The sequence below is a fragment of the Scyliorhinus canicula genome, chromosome 2, assembly GCF_902713615.1.
Source record: "Scyliorhinus canicula chromosome 2, sScyCan1.1, whole genome shotgun sequence".
Taxonomy (NCBI): Eukaryota; Metazoa; Chordata; class Chondrichthyes; order Carcharhiniformes; family Scyliorhinidae; genus Scyliorhinus; species Scyliorhinus canicula.
The window spans coordinates 48,589,241-48,604,271 of record NC_052147.1 but is presented as its reverse complement, the minus strand read 5'-3'; the positions used below and the strand labels follow the sequence as shown (position 1 = coordinate 48,604,271).

Genomic DNA, 15,031 nt, shown 5'->3' with positions numbered 1-15,031 from the left:
TTTAAAAAACACAATCAATCTCTTCCAGATGTTTGTGTTCCATTAGGAGTTTAGCCATCTGCAAAGTGATGAATCATTAAAACAAATGATCAAAAAATAAATCTTGCGTCATTTAAATAGGATTGCCGAGGCAAAAGGTTCTCAAGGCACCAAAGAATGAACTGAAGCAGGTGGCATGATGGCGCAGTGGTCAACACTGCTGCATCGATCCCAGCCCGGGTCACTGTCCATATGGAGTTTGCACATTCTTCCCATCCCTACGTGGGCCTCACCCCCACAACCCAGAGATGTGCAGGGTAAGTGGATTGGCTATGCCAAGTTACCCCTTGGAAAAAAAAATTTAAATGAATAAACTGAAGGAAAGGGCTTTTTGCTAGTCACTGACTTCCATGAACCTTTGGTATCCCTCCAAAGCAGGGGCTTTAGTTTGGTGTGAATCTAGATTTTTAAGAAAGTTAAAAAGAACATTAATTTTAACTAACATGTAAGCTATAAATCCCTCCAGGTTCCAAATGAAGATGTTTCTGTTGCATTATTTATTATAATAGAAACCCATCTGGAACATCACATGTACAGAAGTTTATATTTTATTGAATATGGATACATGTCATACAAGGTGCTCAAATAATTACATTGATCTGAGATATCCATAAAACATGAATACAGGAATTGACAATGGAATATTTCAGTGAAGATCAATCTGCTACATAGCCAGACATTTCACACCCAGTTGGTCCAGGAAATGGAATGTGTAACATCTGGTACTCCCTTTCTCAAATCACATTGCTACTATTTTCTGAATTAGTTCAATGCAAGAACAGAAAAGATCAGCATTAAATTTTTGGAAAACTGATGCTAATTTAATTTTTCAGCTATCTAACAGGCCATCTCCATCTTTACATTTATTGGCGATTCACTAAATTCAAGGGCTTTCCTGTGTAAACAAATGTTTTTTATCCAGTTACACAGTTTTATGAATATACAGTGGGCATAGCAGCTGTATACTTTTTGTACGCTACATCCAAATATGTTAAGACAATCTACAATCATAAATGTAGTAGTCCCCTGCCCATCATCCTCAAGCACTAATAGAGTAGCAGTATGAGCACAGGAACAAACATGGTTATGCAAAGTATTTACTCTGTACATGTAGTTATTTCCTTTGGTATACCAAAATGAAATTTCACTGAGGGAAAAGGTGAGCAACACGTTTTAATTGAAACCGAAGGTGATATTCATTCATACTGACTGAAGCACTTCCCATCAAGAAATTAAAATGTAAACATTTTTTTCCCTCAGTCATTACAGGCAAAAATCACCTGCTGAGTACAGAGCTCGAGTCTAAACTTCAAGATTAATGCAAATTGTACTTATTTCCCACTTCTCAATACAATTTTATAAATTTATATACTTCATATCGATAATGTAATAAAATAAAGCGATCTACATCAGAAGTACATTCCGTAACAAAGATGTTTTTATTTTAGCAGCCTTGCACTGCAGTTAGTGATAAAAATAGGAAGATTTAACAAAAATACTTAGCAAAGTTCAATTTAAATGTGAAAGGTTACATTTAAAACATTGTAAATTCTACATATTGCACTATACTTTGAGAATACTTCAATGTGCCAAAAATATTCCTGAAACATTTGTTGCATTCTAAGAAGTGTTTTCAGAAAATCAGTTGAATACAAAAAATATTAAGAAAACCTCACTGTGTATCAAAGCAGTGAGCAGAAAAAACTGAGTAAAACTGGCTAAAATGTTGTTTCTTCCCATTTTTCTTCAGTCTGACATGGTCTTGATATTTTTCAGGAACTCAAATAGTTATTGGTCTCTTGATTCATATAGAAGCTTGGCAGCCTATGGATTTGCAGTAGATGGTGGGGGTAGGAAATGAAAATGAGGGACAATTAATTTTCAATCGTTATACAGTGCACAGTCTGTTTTACTGTGGTCTGCGGAAAATACAGCTCCATTGTCAATGTTCTATTTTTGTTTTGATACAAATGAGAGTACACAGCATTATGCATTCACACATTGTTCCTTCCTTTGACATTTCTGTTTAAATCCATTCAAGACTGCTGCTTTCCATTCTGATGGCAGTAAAGAATCCCATGTGAAATTAGTTTGTACTGTTTACAATAACATCACAGGCTCACAGCACGTGTTCACAGTTGAGTACAAATTAGCACTCATTCAAAGTACAGGACAGACAGTGGTTATGATGTAGTTTGGTGCAATACAAGTGTTCTCCTGAGATTATAGTTCAACTTTATCCTTTGGCTACCCATGTATACCCAAATTTTAAGTACGTGGAAGATAGCTGGCATTTGTACAGCACCTTTCATGACCTCAGGACATCCCAAAATATTTCACAGCATATTAAGTACTTTTGAAATGTAGTCACTTATGTAGGAAACATTGTGGGAGCTTCATTTTTACAAATTGACTGTTATGTGAAGAACAGATAATCAAAACAATGATACTATTTGATGGAAAATATCTTTGCTCTCTTTTGAAATTGTGCAATGGGATCTTTTATATCTTGCTAAACACTCACATGGGGCCATGGTTTAATACATCTGAAAGAAGGTATCTTTGAGTGTAGCACTGCATCAGTGGAACATCCACCTAGAATGTTATGCTGAAGTCTCCAGAAGGGGCTTTGATCCACAAACTTGGACTCAACAGATTGCTAGCAACTAGCCACAGCCAAGACATTTGCCTGGGACAGAAGTGAAAAAAACTTGCAATCATAAGATTTCTCAAGTGCTTACCCATCAATTAAATTCTTGTTAAAAGTATCGACAGTGAAGCACAAACATAGTTTTCTGGTCCAGAAATAGCAACAGATTACCTTGTGAGCTTGCTGTGTGAAGATTAGCTGCCACATTTCCTGCATTGCAACATGTCAAAAGTACTTTGGGATGACTGGAGGTTTTGATTTGCGTTTATAGCAAAAAAAAAATTGCACAAGTATCTGCAGATCTGAAGCTAGATCAAATATTCAACAAAGCCAGCATCTGCAAGGTTTTATATGTTCAATATGCAACAGAATCAGTTGCATTACAATACACTATCAACTGAAAGAATAATTTAACTTTAAAAAAACCCAAATGCACACATCGCAGTCCAACCTGAATGGATAGAAAATATTGGTGATCTCCAGGCACCCCACGCCAGCTGTATGTAGAATACTACTTCCAGTATGGAGGAATAAAAATGGAAAATTATACATATCACATTCGCCAGTTTATTAGACAAGGCAAACTCCAGTGTCCATCTCAATAAATGTCAAAACAGTACATCAGCCGCCTTTGAGAAGTGGTTACACCTCACCAGTTATCCCAGTTTAAAATAAACAAAACTTCCCTTTCCCTGCTCAAATGTGGATCTTTCCATTGGGACAAACACACCAACCCCATTGGGTTGCTTCAAACTCACATTTTTCAATCATCTGAGCAACAGCCATGACTCCATTGATAGCACTTTCACTTTTGAGTCACAAGGTTCTAGGTTCAACTCCCACTCCACGGCTTGAGTGCAAAAATCTCCAGTGAAACACTGAAGGAGCACTGCACTATCTTTCGGGGGCAGGTATTAATCTGGAATCGCATTTGCTTGCTTGGGTGAATATAAAAGATTCCATGGCACTCAGCGAAAGGAAAGGATATATTTGTCTCATTGTTACACCAGCACAATTCTTCTTTCCAAAGGTTCTTTTTGAACCATGGTTAGTACCTCCATGTTCTCCAGTGTCGTCAAGATGCATACCATCTAAATTTGAAAGAGTCTTCAAAATTTCAGTACCATTCATATTTTTAGCACCTCGGCCAATTAATGAATCGCCCTTTCACATTCATGCTCTCCTTACCTACTCTGCAAAACATATTTAAAACTGTCTCAGCCATTCTTTCATTCTCAAATACACGATGGTAATATTTGAATTAAGTAATTGCACACTGGCCTTTTTGTACCATAGTTTTTATTTTGAGCTGCATTTTTTTCATAATTACTATTCCTATTTTGCTTCCCATCTACAATGTTGTATGTTTTTCTGTATTATTTTTCTGATATTGATATTTATCTTGTATAACCTCATTTTTGCTCATCAATGCAATTCTACAGACAAGTTACACCTGCCCAAAAATGTGTTTACTGTATTTTGTCTAAATACCTTTTACTACACTTTTCCCCCACTAACTTAGTACAGCAGTGAGAAATTATCTTGGTTCAGAAGATCACAATGTAAAATCAGTGAGTGGAAACAGCAAGAGGAAAAAAGTCATTGGTGGGAGTAATCTATAAGCCTCCTATCTAGGCTAGGCAGTCTGGAGGACAGTTTCATAGACTGTACTCGGCAGTTTCTCAGAAAAATCCATTATGGAACTAACTAGGGTACAGGCTGTTTTAGGTCTGGTAACGTGCAAGGAGACTGGATAATCCTGTCGGGAAGACTTGTGCTTCAAATCTCTGCTGCACCCCTAGCCAAGTTGTTCCAGTACAGTTACAACACTAGCATCTACCCAGCAGTCTGGAAAATTGCCCTGATGCATCTTGTACATGCAAAGCAGTACAAATTCAACCTGACCAATTACTGCCTCATACATGTGTTGCCTGCACAACATATACTCTACCCACAGTACGTACTCTGGGTGGGGAGATCAATGTACATCACTAAGAGTGGCTCGGTGGCTCCACTACAGAGTCGTAAAAGTCCATAGTTGCTAGACTGGGTATGCGGCAGGTGCAGCAGAGATTTGAAGCACACGTCTTCAGTACCATTCCCAGAATATTGCCAGGGCCTACAGCCTTTGCAGTATCCAGTGCCTTCAGCCCTTTCTTGATATCACGTGGTGAATTGAATTGGCTGAAGAATGCCATGTGATTCTGAGGACCTCGGAGGTAGCTGAGATGCATCACCCGCTTAGCACTTGATGGATGTGAATGCTTCAGCCTTGTCTTTTGCACATGTACTGGGCTCCTCCATCATTGAGGATGGGGATATTTATGGAGCTCCCTCCTCGAGTTGTTTGATTGTTCACCACTATTCACAGCTTAACGTGGCAGAGATACGGAGCTTAGACCTGATCCATTGACTGTGGAGCTACTTATCTCCATCACCTGCTGCTTATGCTGTTTGGTACGCAAGTAGCCCTATGTTGTAATTTCACCAGGTTGACATATAATTTGTATGTATGCCTGGTGCTGCTCCTGGCATGCCCTCCTGCACACCTCATTGAACCAGGGTTGACCATTCGGCTTGATAGTAACCGTAGAATGGGAGACATGCCAGGACATGAGGTTACACATTATGGTTGAATACAATCCTGTAACTGTTGAAGGCATAGAACACCTCATGGATGCCCAGTTTTCAGTTGTTAGATCTCTTCAAAATCTATCCCATTTAGTATGCTGGCAGCACAACACATGATAGAGGGTATCCTCAATGTGAAGATGGGACTTTGCCAGAAAACCTTGATGAAGGCACAGCTGGCTACAGTGACTGGTAAACAGATTTACAGACAAGGGGCGGGATTCTCCATTGACTGAAGCCAAAATCAGGCAACGTGATTGGGCTGAGAATAGGTTCCGATGGCAAAATCACGGCGGGCGCCAATTTGACTCCAAATCGCAATTCTCCGTGTCACCTCGAGCGGCGTCAATGCAGTCTCTGGAACACGTACATTAAACACCATTTCCATGAGGAGACTTCCGGTGTGCAGCATGGAGTGAGTGTGCACACAGAGACAGCTCCTGCCCAAGGTTACAGAAAAGAGCTCTTTTTTGGGCGGCATGGGTTGGAATTTCGATGAAAAGGCGTAGGTGAAGGTTCGAGGAGTACTTTCCCCCAGGAATAGTATGTTTCTTGGTTATCAGACCCTCAGAAACAGTGCAAGATTGGGCGGAAGCAGCAGCAAACAAAAGCCTCAGCAAGCAGGGGAAGGGCCAGCTTATAGGTCTCAAGCTGACTTGAGGGCCTTTATGAAAGCTGAATTCTAGCAGCAGTCAACGCTGTCCCGACGAATCCCGGTGGGGGAAGGTGCCTAGAGGAGCATTCCCCATAATTTATGGTGCTCACCCGTAGTGGGGTGAAGGAAAAAGCTGCAGCAGCTCCCCAAGAAAAGCAGGGGAAGAAAGACAAAATGGTGGCCGGCGGAACACCCGAGGACTGGTGGAAGTGGGCGCAGGAGCAGCAAGCCTCTCTTCTGCGCTGTTTTGCAGAGCTGAAGGCTGAGTTGCTGGACTCCCTGAATGCAACTACAAACAAGCTGCTTGGGACCCAGGCGGCCCAGGAAGTGTCTATCTGGGAGTTGCAGCAGCAGGCCGCTGAGAGGGAGGAGGAGGCCGTGGTCCTCGTGGGGAAAGTGGAGTTGCATGATGCACTTTACAAGAAGTGGCAAGGCCGCTTGGAGGAGCTGGACGTTCGCACGAGGCGAAAGAATTTGAGGATCCTGGGCCTGGCGGAGGGGTCGGATCTCCCGTCATACGTGACCATGATGTTGAGCTTGTTGATGGGAGCGGGGTCCTTCCATTTGCCCCTGGAGCTTGAGGGAGCTCATCGAGTGATGGCCAGGAGGCCTAAGGCAAATGAACCCCCGCGGGCGGTGCTGGTGCGGTTCCATCGATTTAGTGACCGGGAGTGTGTGCTGCGCTGGGCCAAGAGAGGAGCAGCAAGTGGGAGAATTCGGAGGTGCGAATCTACCAGGACTGGAGAGCGGAGGTGGCAAAGCGGCAGGCCGGGTTCAACCGGACGAAGGCAGTGCTGCATGCCAAGCTGGTCAGATTTGGAATGCTGCAGCCTGCGCGTCTGTGGGTGACATACAAGGACCGGCACCACTACTTCGAATCCCCGGACGAGGCGTGGGCCTTTGTACAGGCGGAGAAGCTGGACTCGAACTAGGGTCTGGGGACATACTATGGCCGTTGCTGTTTTCGCTGTTGCTGTTCTTCAATTTTGACAGGTGTTATTTTTATGCAGGTTTTCTTTTTGCTGTTTCCGGGTGGGTTTGTCTGTTGGGTATGGGTGTGGGGTATGTGCTTTATATGTTCTCTTCTGTACGGGGCTGGGGGCTGGGGTGAAACTGGATTTTGAGGAGCTGCGTCAGAAGGGTGGGGTGTGGCAGTGTGAAAGCGCGGGCTTTCCTCTGGATGTCCGCGCTGCGGGGAAGGAGGGGGGCGGAGCTGGAGGCGTAGCCTTCATTGGTTTTCTTTCCCCCGCTGAAGCGGTGCCAAGGAGGTGTGGCAAGAGGGGGATGGCCCCATGCCGGGAGGAGATGGGTTTTGGCGGGAGCTGCCGGGTCAGCAGAAGTCAGCTGACTCACGGAAGTACCATGGAGGGTGCGTCGCGGCTAGGAGGGGTTCTAGCCTGAGGGGGGGGGGATACCAGGTTGCTGCTGGAATGGCCAGGAAGGAGCTGGTGTGGGCCGGGGGGGTAGAGGAGAGGCGTTATCGCCATGGGGAACGGGTCAGGCGGGGCGAGCTGGCCTGGGGCGAGCAGTCGATAAGCTATGGCTAGCCGGCGGGGGAGAGGGGCAAGTTGCCCTCTGATCCGGCTGATTACCTGGAACGTGAGGGGGCTGAATGGGCCGGTTAAGAGAACTAGGGTATTTTCTCATCTGAAGGGGCTGAAGGCGGACGTGGCTATGCTCCAGGAGACCCACTTGAAGGTGGTGGACCAGGTTAGTCTGAGGAAGGGGTGGGTGGGGCAGGTTTTTCACTCAGGATTGGACGCAAAGAACCGGGGGGTGGAGATTCTGGTGGGGAAGAGGGTGGCGTTCGAGGCGGCTGAGCTGGTGTCGGACAAGGAGGGCAGATATATTATGGTGAAGGGTCGGCTGCAGGGAGGGAAGGTGGTGCTGGTTAATGTATATGCCCCGAATTGGGATGATGCCGGCTTCATGAGGCGCTTGTTGGGCCGCATTCCGGACCTGGAGGCGGGGGGCCTGATCATGGGGGGAGACTTCAACACAGTGCTGGATCCCCCACTGGACTGGACCGGTGTCCATAGGGTCTATTCCCAAATAGATTTTTTCGTCCTTAGCAGGGGATTGATCCCGAAGGTGCAGGATGCAGAGTATTCGGCCATAGCGATTTCAGACCATGCTCCGCACTGGGTTGATCTGGAGATGGGGGAGGCGCGGGACCAGCGCCCGCTCTGGCGCCTGGATGTGGGGATGCTGGCTGATGAGGTGTGTAGGCGGGTCCGTGGAAGTATTGAGGGGTATCTGGATACCAACGACACGGGGGAGGTCCGGGTGGGGATGGTCTGGGAGGCTCTGAAAGCAGTGATCCGGGGGGAGCTGATCTCCATCCGGGCCCATAGGGAAAGGAAGGAGAGGGAGAGACTGGTGAGGGAGCTCCTGGATGTGGACAAGAGATACGCGGAGGCACCGGAGGAGGGGTTGCTGGGGGAACGGCGTAGTTTGCAGGCCAAATTTGACTTGAAATTTGAAAGGCGGAGACACAGTGGAGGAGGTCGCAGGGCGCGGTATACGAGTATGGGGAGAAGGCGAGCAGGATGTTGGCGCATCAGCTCCGCAGGCGGGATGCGGCTAGGGAAATTGGTGGAGCGACAGATAGGGGTGGGAATGTAGTGCAGAAGGGGACAGAAGTAAATGGGGTCTTTAGGGACTTCTACGAGGAACTGTACCGGTCGGAACCTCCGATGGGGAGGGGGGGATGGAGAGCTTCATGAACAGGCTATGTTTCCCAAGGGTTCAAGAGGAGCTGGTAGAGGAGCTTGGGGCGCCGATAGAGTTGGAGGAGCTAGTCAGGGGGATTGGACAAATGCAGTCAGGTAAGGCGCCGGGGCCGGACGGGTTCCCGGTGGAATTCTATAAAAAGTATGCGGATCTGGTGGGCCCCCTGTTGGTGCGAGCCTTCAACGAGGCATGGGAGGGGGGGGGCTTTGCCCCCGACGATGTCGCGGGCACTGATCTCTCTGATCCTGAAGCGGGATAAGGACCCCTTGCAGTGTGGATCATACAGGCCTATCTCGATCCTCAATGTTGACGATAAGTTGCTGGCGAAGATCCTGGCCACCAGGATAGAGGACTGTGTGCCAGGGGTGATACACGAGGATCAGACAGGATTTGTCAAGGGATGGCAGCTCAACACGAATGTGCGGAGACTGCTAAATGTTATTATGATGCCGGCAGTGGAGGGGGAGGCTGAGATAGTGGTGGCGCTGGATGCGGAGAAAGCGTTTGATAGAGTTGAGTGGGGGTACCTGTGGGAGGTGCTGGAGCGGTTCGGATTCGGGGAGAGATTCATCAAATGGGTGAGGCTGCTCTACGCGGCTCCGATGGCAAGTGTAGTTACCAATGGAAGGAGATCGGAGTACTTTAGGCTCTACCGTGGGACCAGGCAGGGGTGCCCCCTGTCCCCCTTGCTCTTTGCACTGGCGATTGAACCGCTGGCTATGGCGTTGAGGGAGTCAGGGAGATGGAGGGGTCTGGTGCGGGTGGGAAGGAACATCGTGTATCGCTGTATGCGGACGACCTGCTGTTGTATGTGGCGGATCCAGAGGGGGGAATGCCGGGGGTGATGGAGCTGTTAGCGGAATTTGGGGGCTTCTCGGGCTATAAGTTAAATTTAGGCAAGAGTGAGGTATTTGTAGTACACCCGGGTGATCAGGAGGAGGGAATTGGGAGACTCCCATTCAAGAGGGCAGTGAAGAGTTTCAGATACCTGGGGGTGCAGGTGGCCAGGAGTTGGGGGACTCTCCATAAGCTTAATTTTACCAGGCTGGTGGAGCAGATGGAGGAGGAATTTAAAAGGTGGGACATGGTGCCGCTATCGTTGGCGGGTAGAGTGCAGTCCATCAAAATGACGGTTCTCCCGAGGTTCTTGTTCCTTTTTCAGCGTTTGCCCATCTTTATCCCTCGGACCTTTTTTAGAAGGGTGACTAGCAGCATCATGAGCTTTGTTTGGGCGCATGGGACCCCGAGGGTGAAGAGGGTCTTCTTGGAGCGGGGTAGAGATGGGGGGGGGGGGGGGGGGGGGGGTGGGTGGCGTTACCCAATCTCTCGGGGTATTATTGGGCGGCCAATGTGTCGATGGTGCGCAAGTGGGTAATGGAGGGGGAGGGGGCAGCATGGAAATAGATGGAGAGGGCGTCCTGTGGAGATACAAGCCTGGGGGCCCTGGTAACGGTGCCGTGGCTGCTCCCTCCTACGAGGTATACCACGAGTCCGGTGGTGGCAGCTACCCTCAAGATTTGGGGGCAGTGGAGGCGACATAGGGGAGAAGTGGGGGGCTCGATGGAGGCTCCGTTAAGGGGGAACCATAGGTTCGTCCCGGGGAACATTGATGGGGGATTTCAGGGTTGGCATAGAGCGGGCATCAGACAGCTGAGGGACCTGTTTATTGATGGGAGGTTTGCGAGCCTGGGGGAGTTGGAGGAGAAATTTGGGCTCCCCCCGGGGAACATGTTCAGGTATCTGCAGGTAAAGGCATTTGCTAGGTGGCAGGTGGAGGGATTCCCTTCGCTTCCCGCGAGGGGGGTGAGCGACAGGGTGCTTTCGGGGGTCTGGGTCGGAGAAGGGAAGATATCTGATATCTACAAGGTTATGCAGGAGGCGGAGGAGGCGTCAGTAGAGGAGCTGAAAGCTAAGTGGGAGGGGGAACTGGGGGAACAGATCGAAGACGGGACATGGGCTGATGCTCTGGAGGGGGTTAATTCTTCCTCCTTGTATGCGCGCGGCTTAGCCTCATCCAATTCAAGGTGCTGCACCGGGCCTACATGACTGGGACAAGGATGAGTAGGTTCTTTGGGGGTGAAGACAGGTGTGTCAGGTGCTCGGGGAGTCCAGCGAACCATGCCCATATGTTCTGGGCATGCCCGACACTGGAAGAGTTCTGGAAGGGGGTGGCGAGGACGGTGTCGAGGGTGGTGGGATCCAGGGTCAAGCCAGGTTGGGGAACTCGATTTTTGGGGTTGGGGTGGAGCCGGGAGTGCAGGAGGCGAAAGAGGCCGGTGTGCTGGCCTTTGCGTCCCTAGTAGCCCGGCGAAGGATCTTGCTACAATGGAAGGATGAAAGGCCCCCAAGCGTGGAGACCTGGATCAATGACATGGCGGGTTTCATTAAGCTAGAGAAGGTCAAATTCGCCCTGAGAGGGTCGGTACAAGGGTTCGTTAGGCGGTGGCAACCTTTTCTTGACTTTCTGGCTCAACGATAGGGTACAGGGACAGTAGCAGCAGCAACCCGGGGGGAGGGAAAGGGGAAAGGGGGAGGGAAAGGGGAAAGGGGGAGGGAAAGGGGATGGGAAGGGGGGGGGGCGGACAATGACTATGTTTGTTTATTTAATTTTAATATATTTTTAAGTTCTTTTGTTGTTCATTGGGGTTGGGGGGGTGGGGGGGGGGGATGTGATACATGCGTCAATACGGTCTGGGGGTGTCACAGTTATTATGGGTTATTTTGTTGCATTTCATTGTTTGTCGTTATGTTTTATATTTTCTGTAAAAAATTCCAATAAAAATTATATTTAATAAAAACACCATTTGCATACCATTAGCGGGCCTGAGCCGGTATTCTCCGGGGTCTCGGTGATTCTCCGATGGGCCAAGTTCCCGACAGTGCAGTTCACTTGTGCTTTTAAAAATTGTGAACCCGGCACCATAACTGCTGAGGGAGAGAGAGGTGGTATGGAAAGCATCCAACATCGCCATGATTTGCTAACAATTGAGCCACTGGCTGGGGGGGGGGGGGGGGGGGGGAGTGGCCAGGAATGGATGGGCACAGATGGATTGCCACAGCCGGAAAGGCAGCCATGCATGCTGCTGACAGCCCATAGTGAACTTGGGGCCATAGGTCATATAGGTATCAGCCTAGGGCAACCCCCAGCCCAAGATGCCCTCTGGCCCCAGCCAGCCCATCAGCAGGATGGGTGCAGTCCAGCACAACCAGTGCCACCTTGTTGGCTGGGATGAGTGTGTGGGGATTGCAAGGTGTATATGCGTTGCAGCTCGTCAGCCTCCCGAGTGTCAATCACAGACCTGCTGAATCTTGCACCATTTTTCATTGGAATGGATTGTGTTCCACATGGCGCCAGTGCTAGCCCCTCCACAGTCGCTGAATCAGTCCAGGTTCGGCATCAGTTTTGCTGTTGTGTAAATCCACGAATCCTGCCCCGGCTCCAACACTTAGTCTCAGGAACGGAGAATCCAGCCCATGGCTTTTGACAAGCAGTGGCAGATATTTCATAATTGTCAAAGATATATTCAAATGAAAAAGAGTCTTATGAGATTGATTAATTAACTATCCAAGGCTAACTAGGGAAGTTAAGGATGGCAACAAATTGAAATAAAAAGTATTCAATGTTCTGAAGTTTAATGGTAGCCAGAAGATGGAACCCTATTTTAGAAACTAAGGATGGATAAGTAGGAAAATTAAAAAGAGGGAGAAAAAGGAGTAAATTAGCAAGAAATCTAAACAAAGAGACGCAGGAGCTTCTACAAGTACATAAAAAAATAAACATTAGTCTCTTAGAAACTAGAGAATTAATAAATGGTAAACGAGGAAACAGTGGAGACTTCAGATAGATATTTTGCATCTGCCTCCATGGCAAAAAGACACAAACATCCCAACAGTAGTGTAAAATCAGTGGTCAAAAGGGAGGGAGGAATTTAAAACAATCAGCAGAGAAAAAGTAACATTTAAACTAATAGGATGAAAGGTTGGCAAGCCAATGGCTTGCATCCCCAGAATTCTGGTACATTGGAAAGCCTTAAATGTCTATTCAAGAAGCAATAAAACGCAGGAAACTATATTCAAATTGGTTTAACATTTATCATTGGGAAAATGTTAGAATATATTAATAAATGAGTAGCAGGGTATTTAGAAAATTAAAAAAATCATGCTATGTTTGAATGTATGACAGGGAAATAGTGTTTGACAAATTTCTTGAATTCCTAAGCAGGGTAGATAAAAAAGGAACTGGAAGGTGGGGTGTTGTTGGATTTCCAAAAGGCATTTGATAAGGTGCCACATAAAAGATCACTGCACAAGATGCTCATGGTGTCGGGGGTAATATGGAGAGGGGATTGGCTAACTTACAGAAAATCAGGAGTCGGTGCTGGGGCCTTAACTATTCACAATCTATTGTAATGACCTGGATGAAGGAACCAAATGTATCGTGGCCAAATTTTTTAACAATACAAAGGTAGTTGGAAACACAAGCTGTGAAGAGGCCAAGAATTTGCAATACGATATGGATTGGTTAAACAAGTGGGCAAAAATTTGGCAGACGAAGCTTAATGTGGGAAAACGTGAAATTGTCCACTTGGAGAGGAAGGAAAAAAAAGTAAATTATTTAAATGGAGACAGACCGCAGAGCGCTGCTGTACAGAGGGATCTCCATGTCACGTGCATATACACAACACAAAATGTTAGCATGCAGGAAAAGCAAGTAAGTAGGAAGGTAAATGAATAATAAAATATGAAAACCACACCACACCAAGTGCTTTGCACCACTTTAACCTCCTCATTTAAGGAGGATGTACTTACATTGGAAGCAGTTCAGAGAACGTTTACTAATTTGAATTCTGGGATGAAGGGCTGTCTTAAAGAGGAAAAATTGAGCAGGTTGGGCCTTTACTCATTGGAGTTCAGATGAATGAGGGGGGAATCTTAAGATTTTATGGAGCTTTAAGACGATAGATGTTGAGAGAAAGTGCGGCCTTGCACGGGAATTTCAAACTAGGAGGCATAATTTCAGAACAATGGGTTGCTCATTGACGATGAAGATGAGGAAGAAATTTTCCTCAGGGGGTTGGGGATCTTTGGAATTCTCTATCCCAGAGAACAGTGGAGGCTAGTTCATTAAATATATTCAAGCCTGTGTTTGACATTTTTATCTACAAGGGTTATGGGGGGGGGGGGGGGGGGGGGGGGCTGCAGGAGCTACAATCAGATCAACCATGATCTTACCAAATGGTTTATTTCTGTGCCATAAACCTTCTATAGGCCATAGGGGCCAACTAGCCTAATTATGCTCCAATATTATTTGGGCTCAATCAGCTTCCTTTCTACTGAATTAGACTTTAGTTTTGCTGCTCTTATTTATTTTCAGTACAAACTTAATTAGGTTTATGGTCATTTTTTTCCTCTTCCTGAGCATGCACCCAAGAATTAAGATAGCAGTTCTGGATACATTCCAACAATCCCATCTCAAAGACAGTCATGTACCCTGCCTGTGTCTCTTGATTTTAGTATTTGTGCAAGTTTATTTTACATTCAAATAGACTGTATTTAAAGTTACATTTTAATTTGCTACAGTGAAGAACAATTATTTTACATTGAAGGAAGATTCTCCAGTTTGTAAAAAGTACTTTGATGACAGACTCTTAACAGATCTGTTAGACATTACCTTATGCATGGCTGCCAACCAGCCAACAGATACTTTCTTGTTGCTGTTAAAATCGTCAGACGCACTTAACTTCAGCTGCCTTGGTTCCTGGGAGCCTACGGTTTTGTACTGGATCAGCATTCCTGTGGCACGTGTATTACCTCCTGAAATTGTACAGGTAAATCAAACGCCATTAAAATTTGGTTAAAAGCAAACTATACATTACTTTCTTGCATCATTTCACCTAGCAATTTCCCCCAGATACTCACTTTCACAAGATAACATTGCAACTTTCCTGAACATTCCCTTTCAGCTAAATAGTACTTCTAATTCCATGAATTTTGGCTTTATGTATTTTGGCTATTTTTTCCCCCCCAGAAACACAATATTCGGTTAAAAAAAAAAGAAATAGAAATAACAATCCCAGATGGGAAAGCCAGTAGAACTGCTTCCTGTGATCCAATTGCTGTGTGGTATGAGTGGTTGAGAGAGCCAAAATAAGTGTGAGCAGTCCAATGATTTTGGAAAAAATAATTTTCAATGAATCGGACATAATTCAGAACAAAATATGATTAGAGTACCGAATAGATGTTACATACAATACAGATCATTTGTTCAGTTTAATAGAGGGATCTGGTATCTGAATAACTACGTACGACTGAATTTATTGGAT

At 46.3% G+C, this 15,031-nt stretch overlaps 1 protein-coding gene across 2 annotated transcripts in view; it reads right to left on the bottom strand.

Annotated features, from left to right (window-relative positions):
* Positions 1-569: 569 nt before the first annotated feature.
* zfyve21 (zinc finger, FYVE domain containing 21) overlaps positions 570-15,031 on the bottom strand; it is a 41,647-nt gene continuing 27,185 nt past the window's right edge. For both annotated transcript variants that reach the window (XM_038777773.1, XM_038777765.1), the window contains 2 exons: positions 14,380-14,522; positions 570-1,863 (listed from right to left, as the gene is read on the bottom strand). In XM_038777773.1, coding sequence (XP_038633701.1) covers positions 1,828-1,863; positions 14,380-14,522 — 179 coding nt within the window. In that variant the 3' untranslated portion in view covers positions 570-1,827. The remainder of the gene's footprint in view (positions 1,864-14,379; positions 14,523-15,031) is intronic.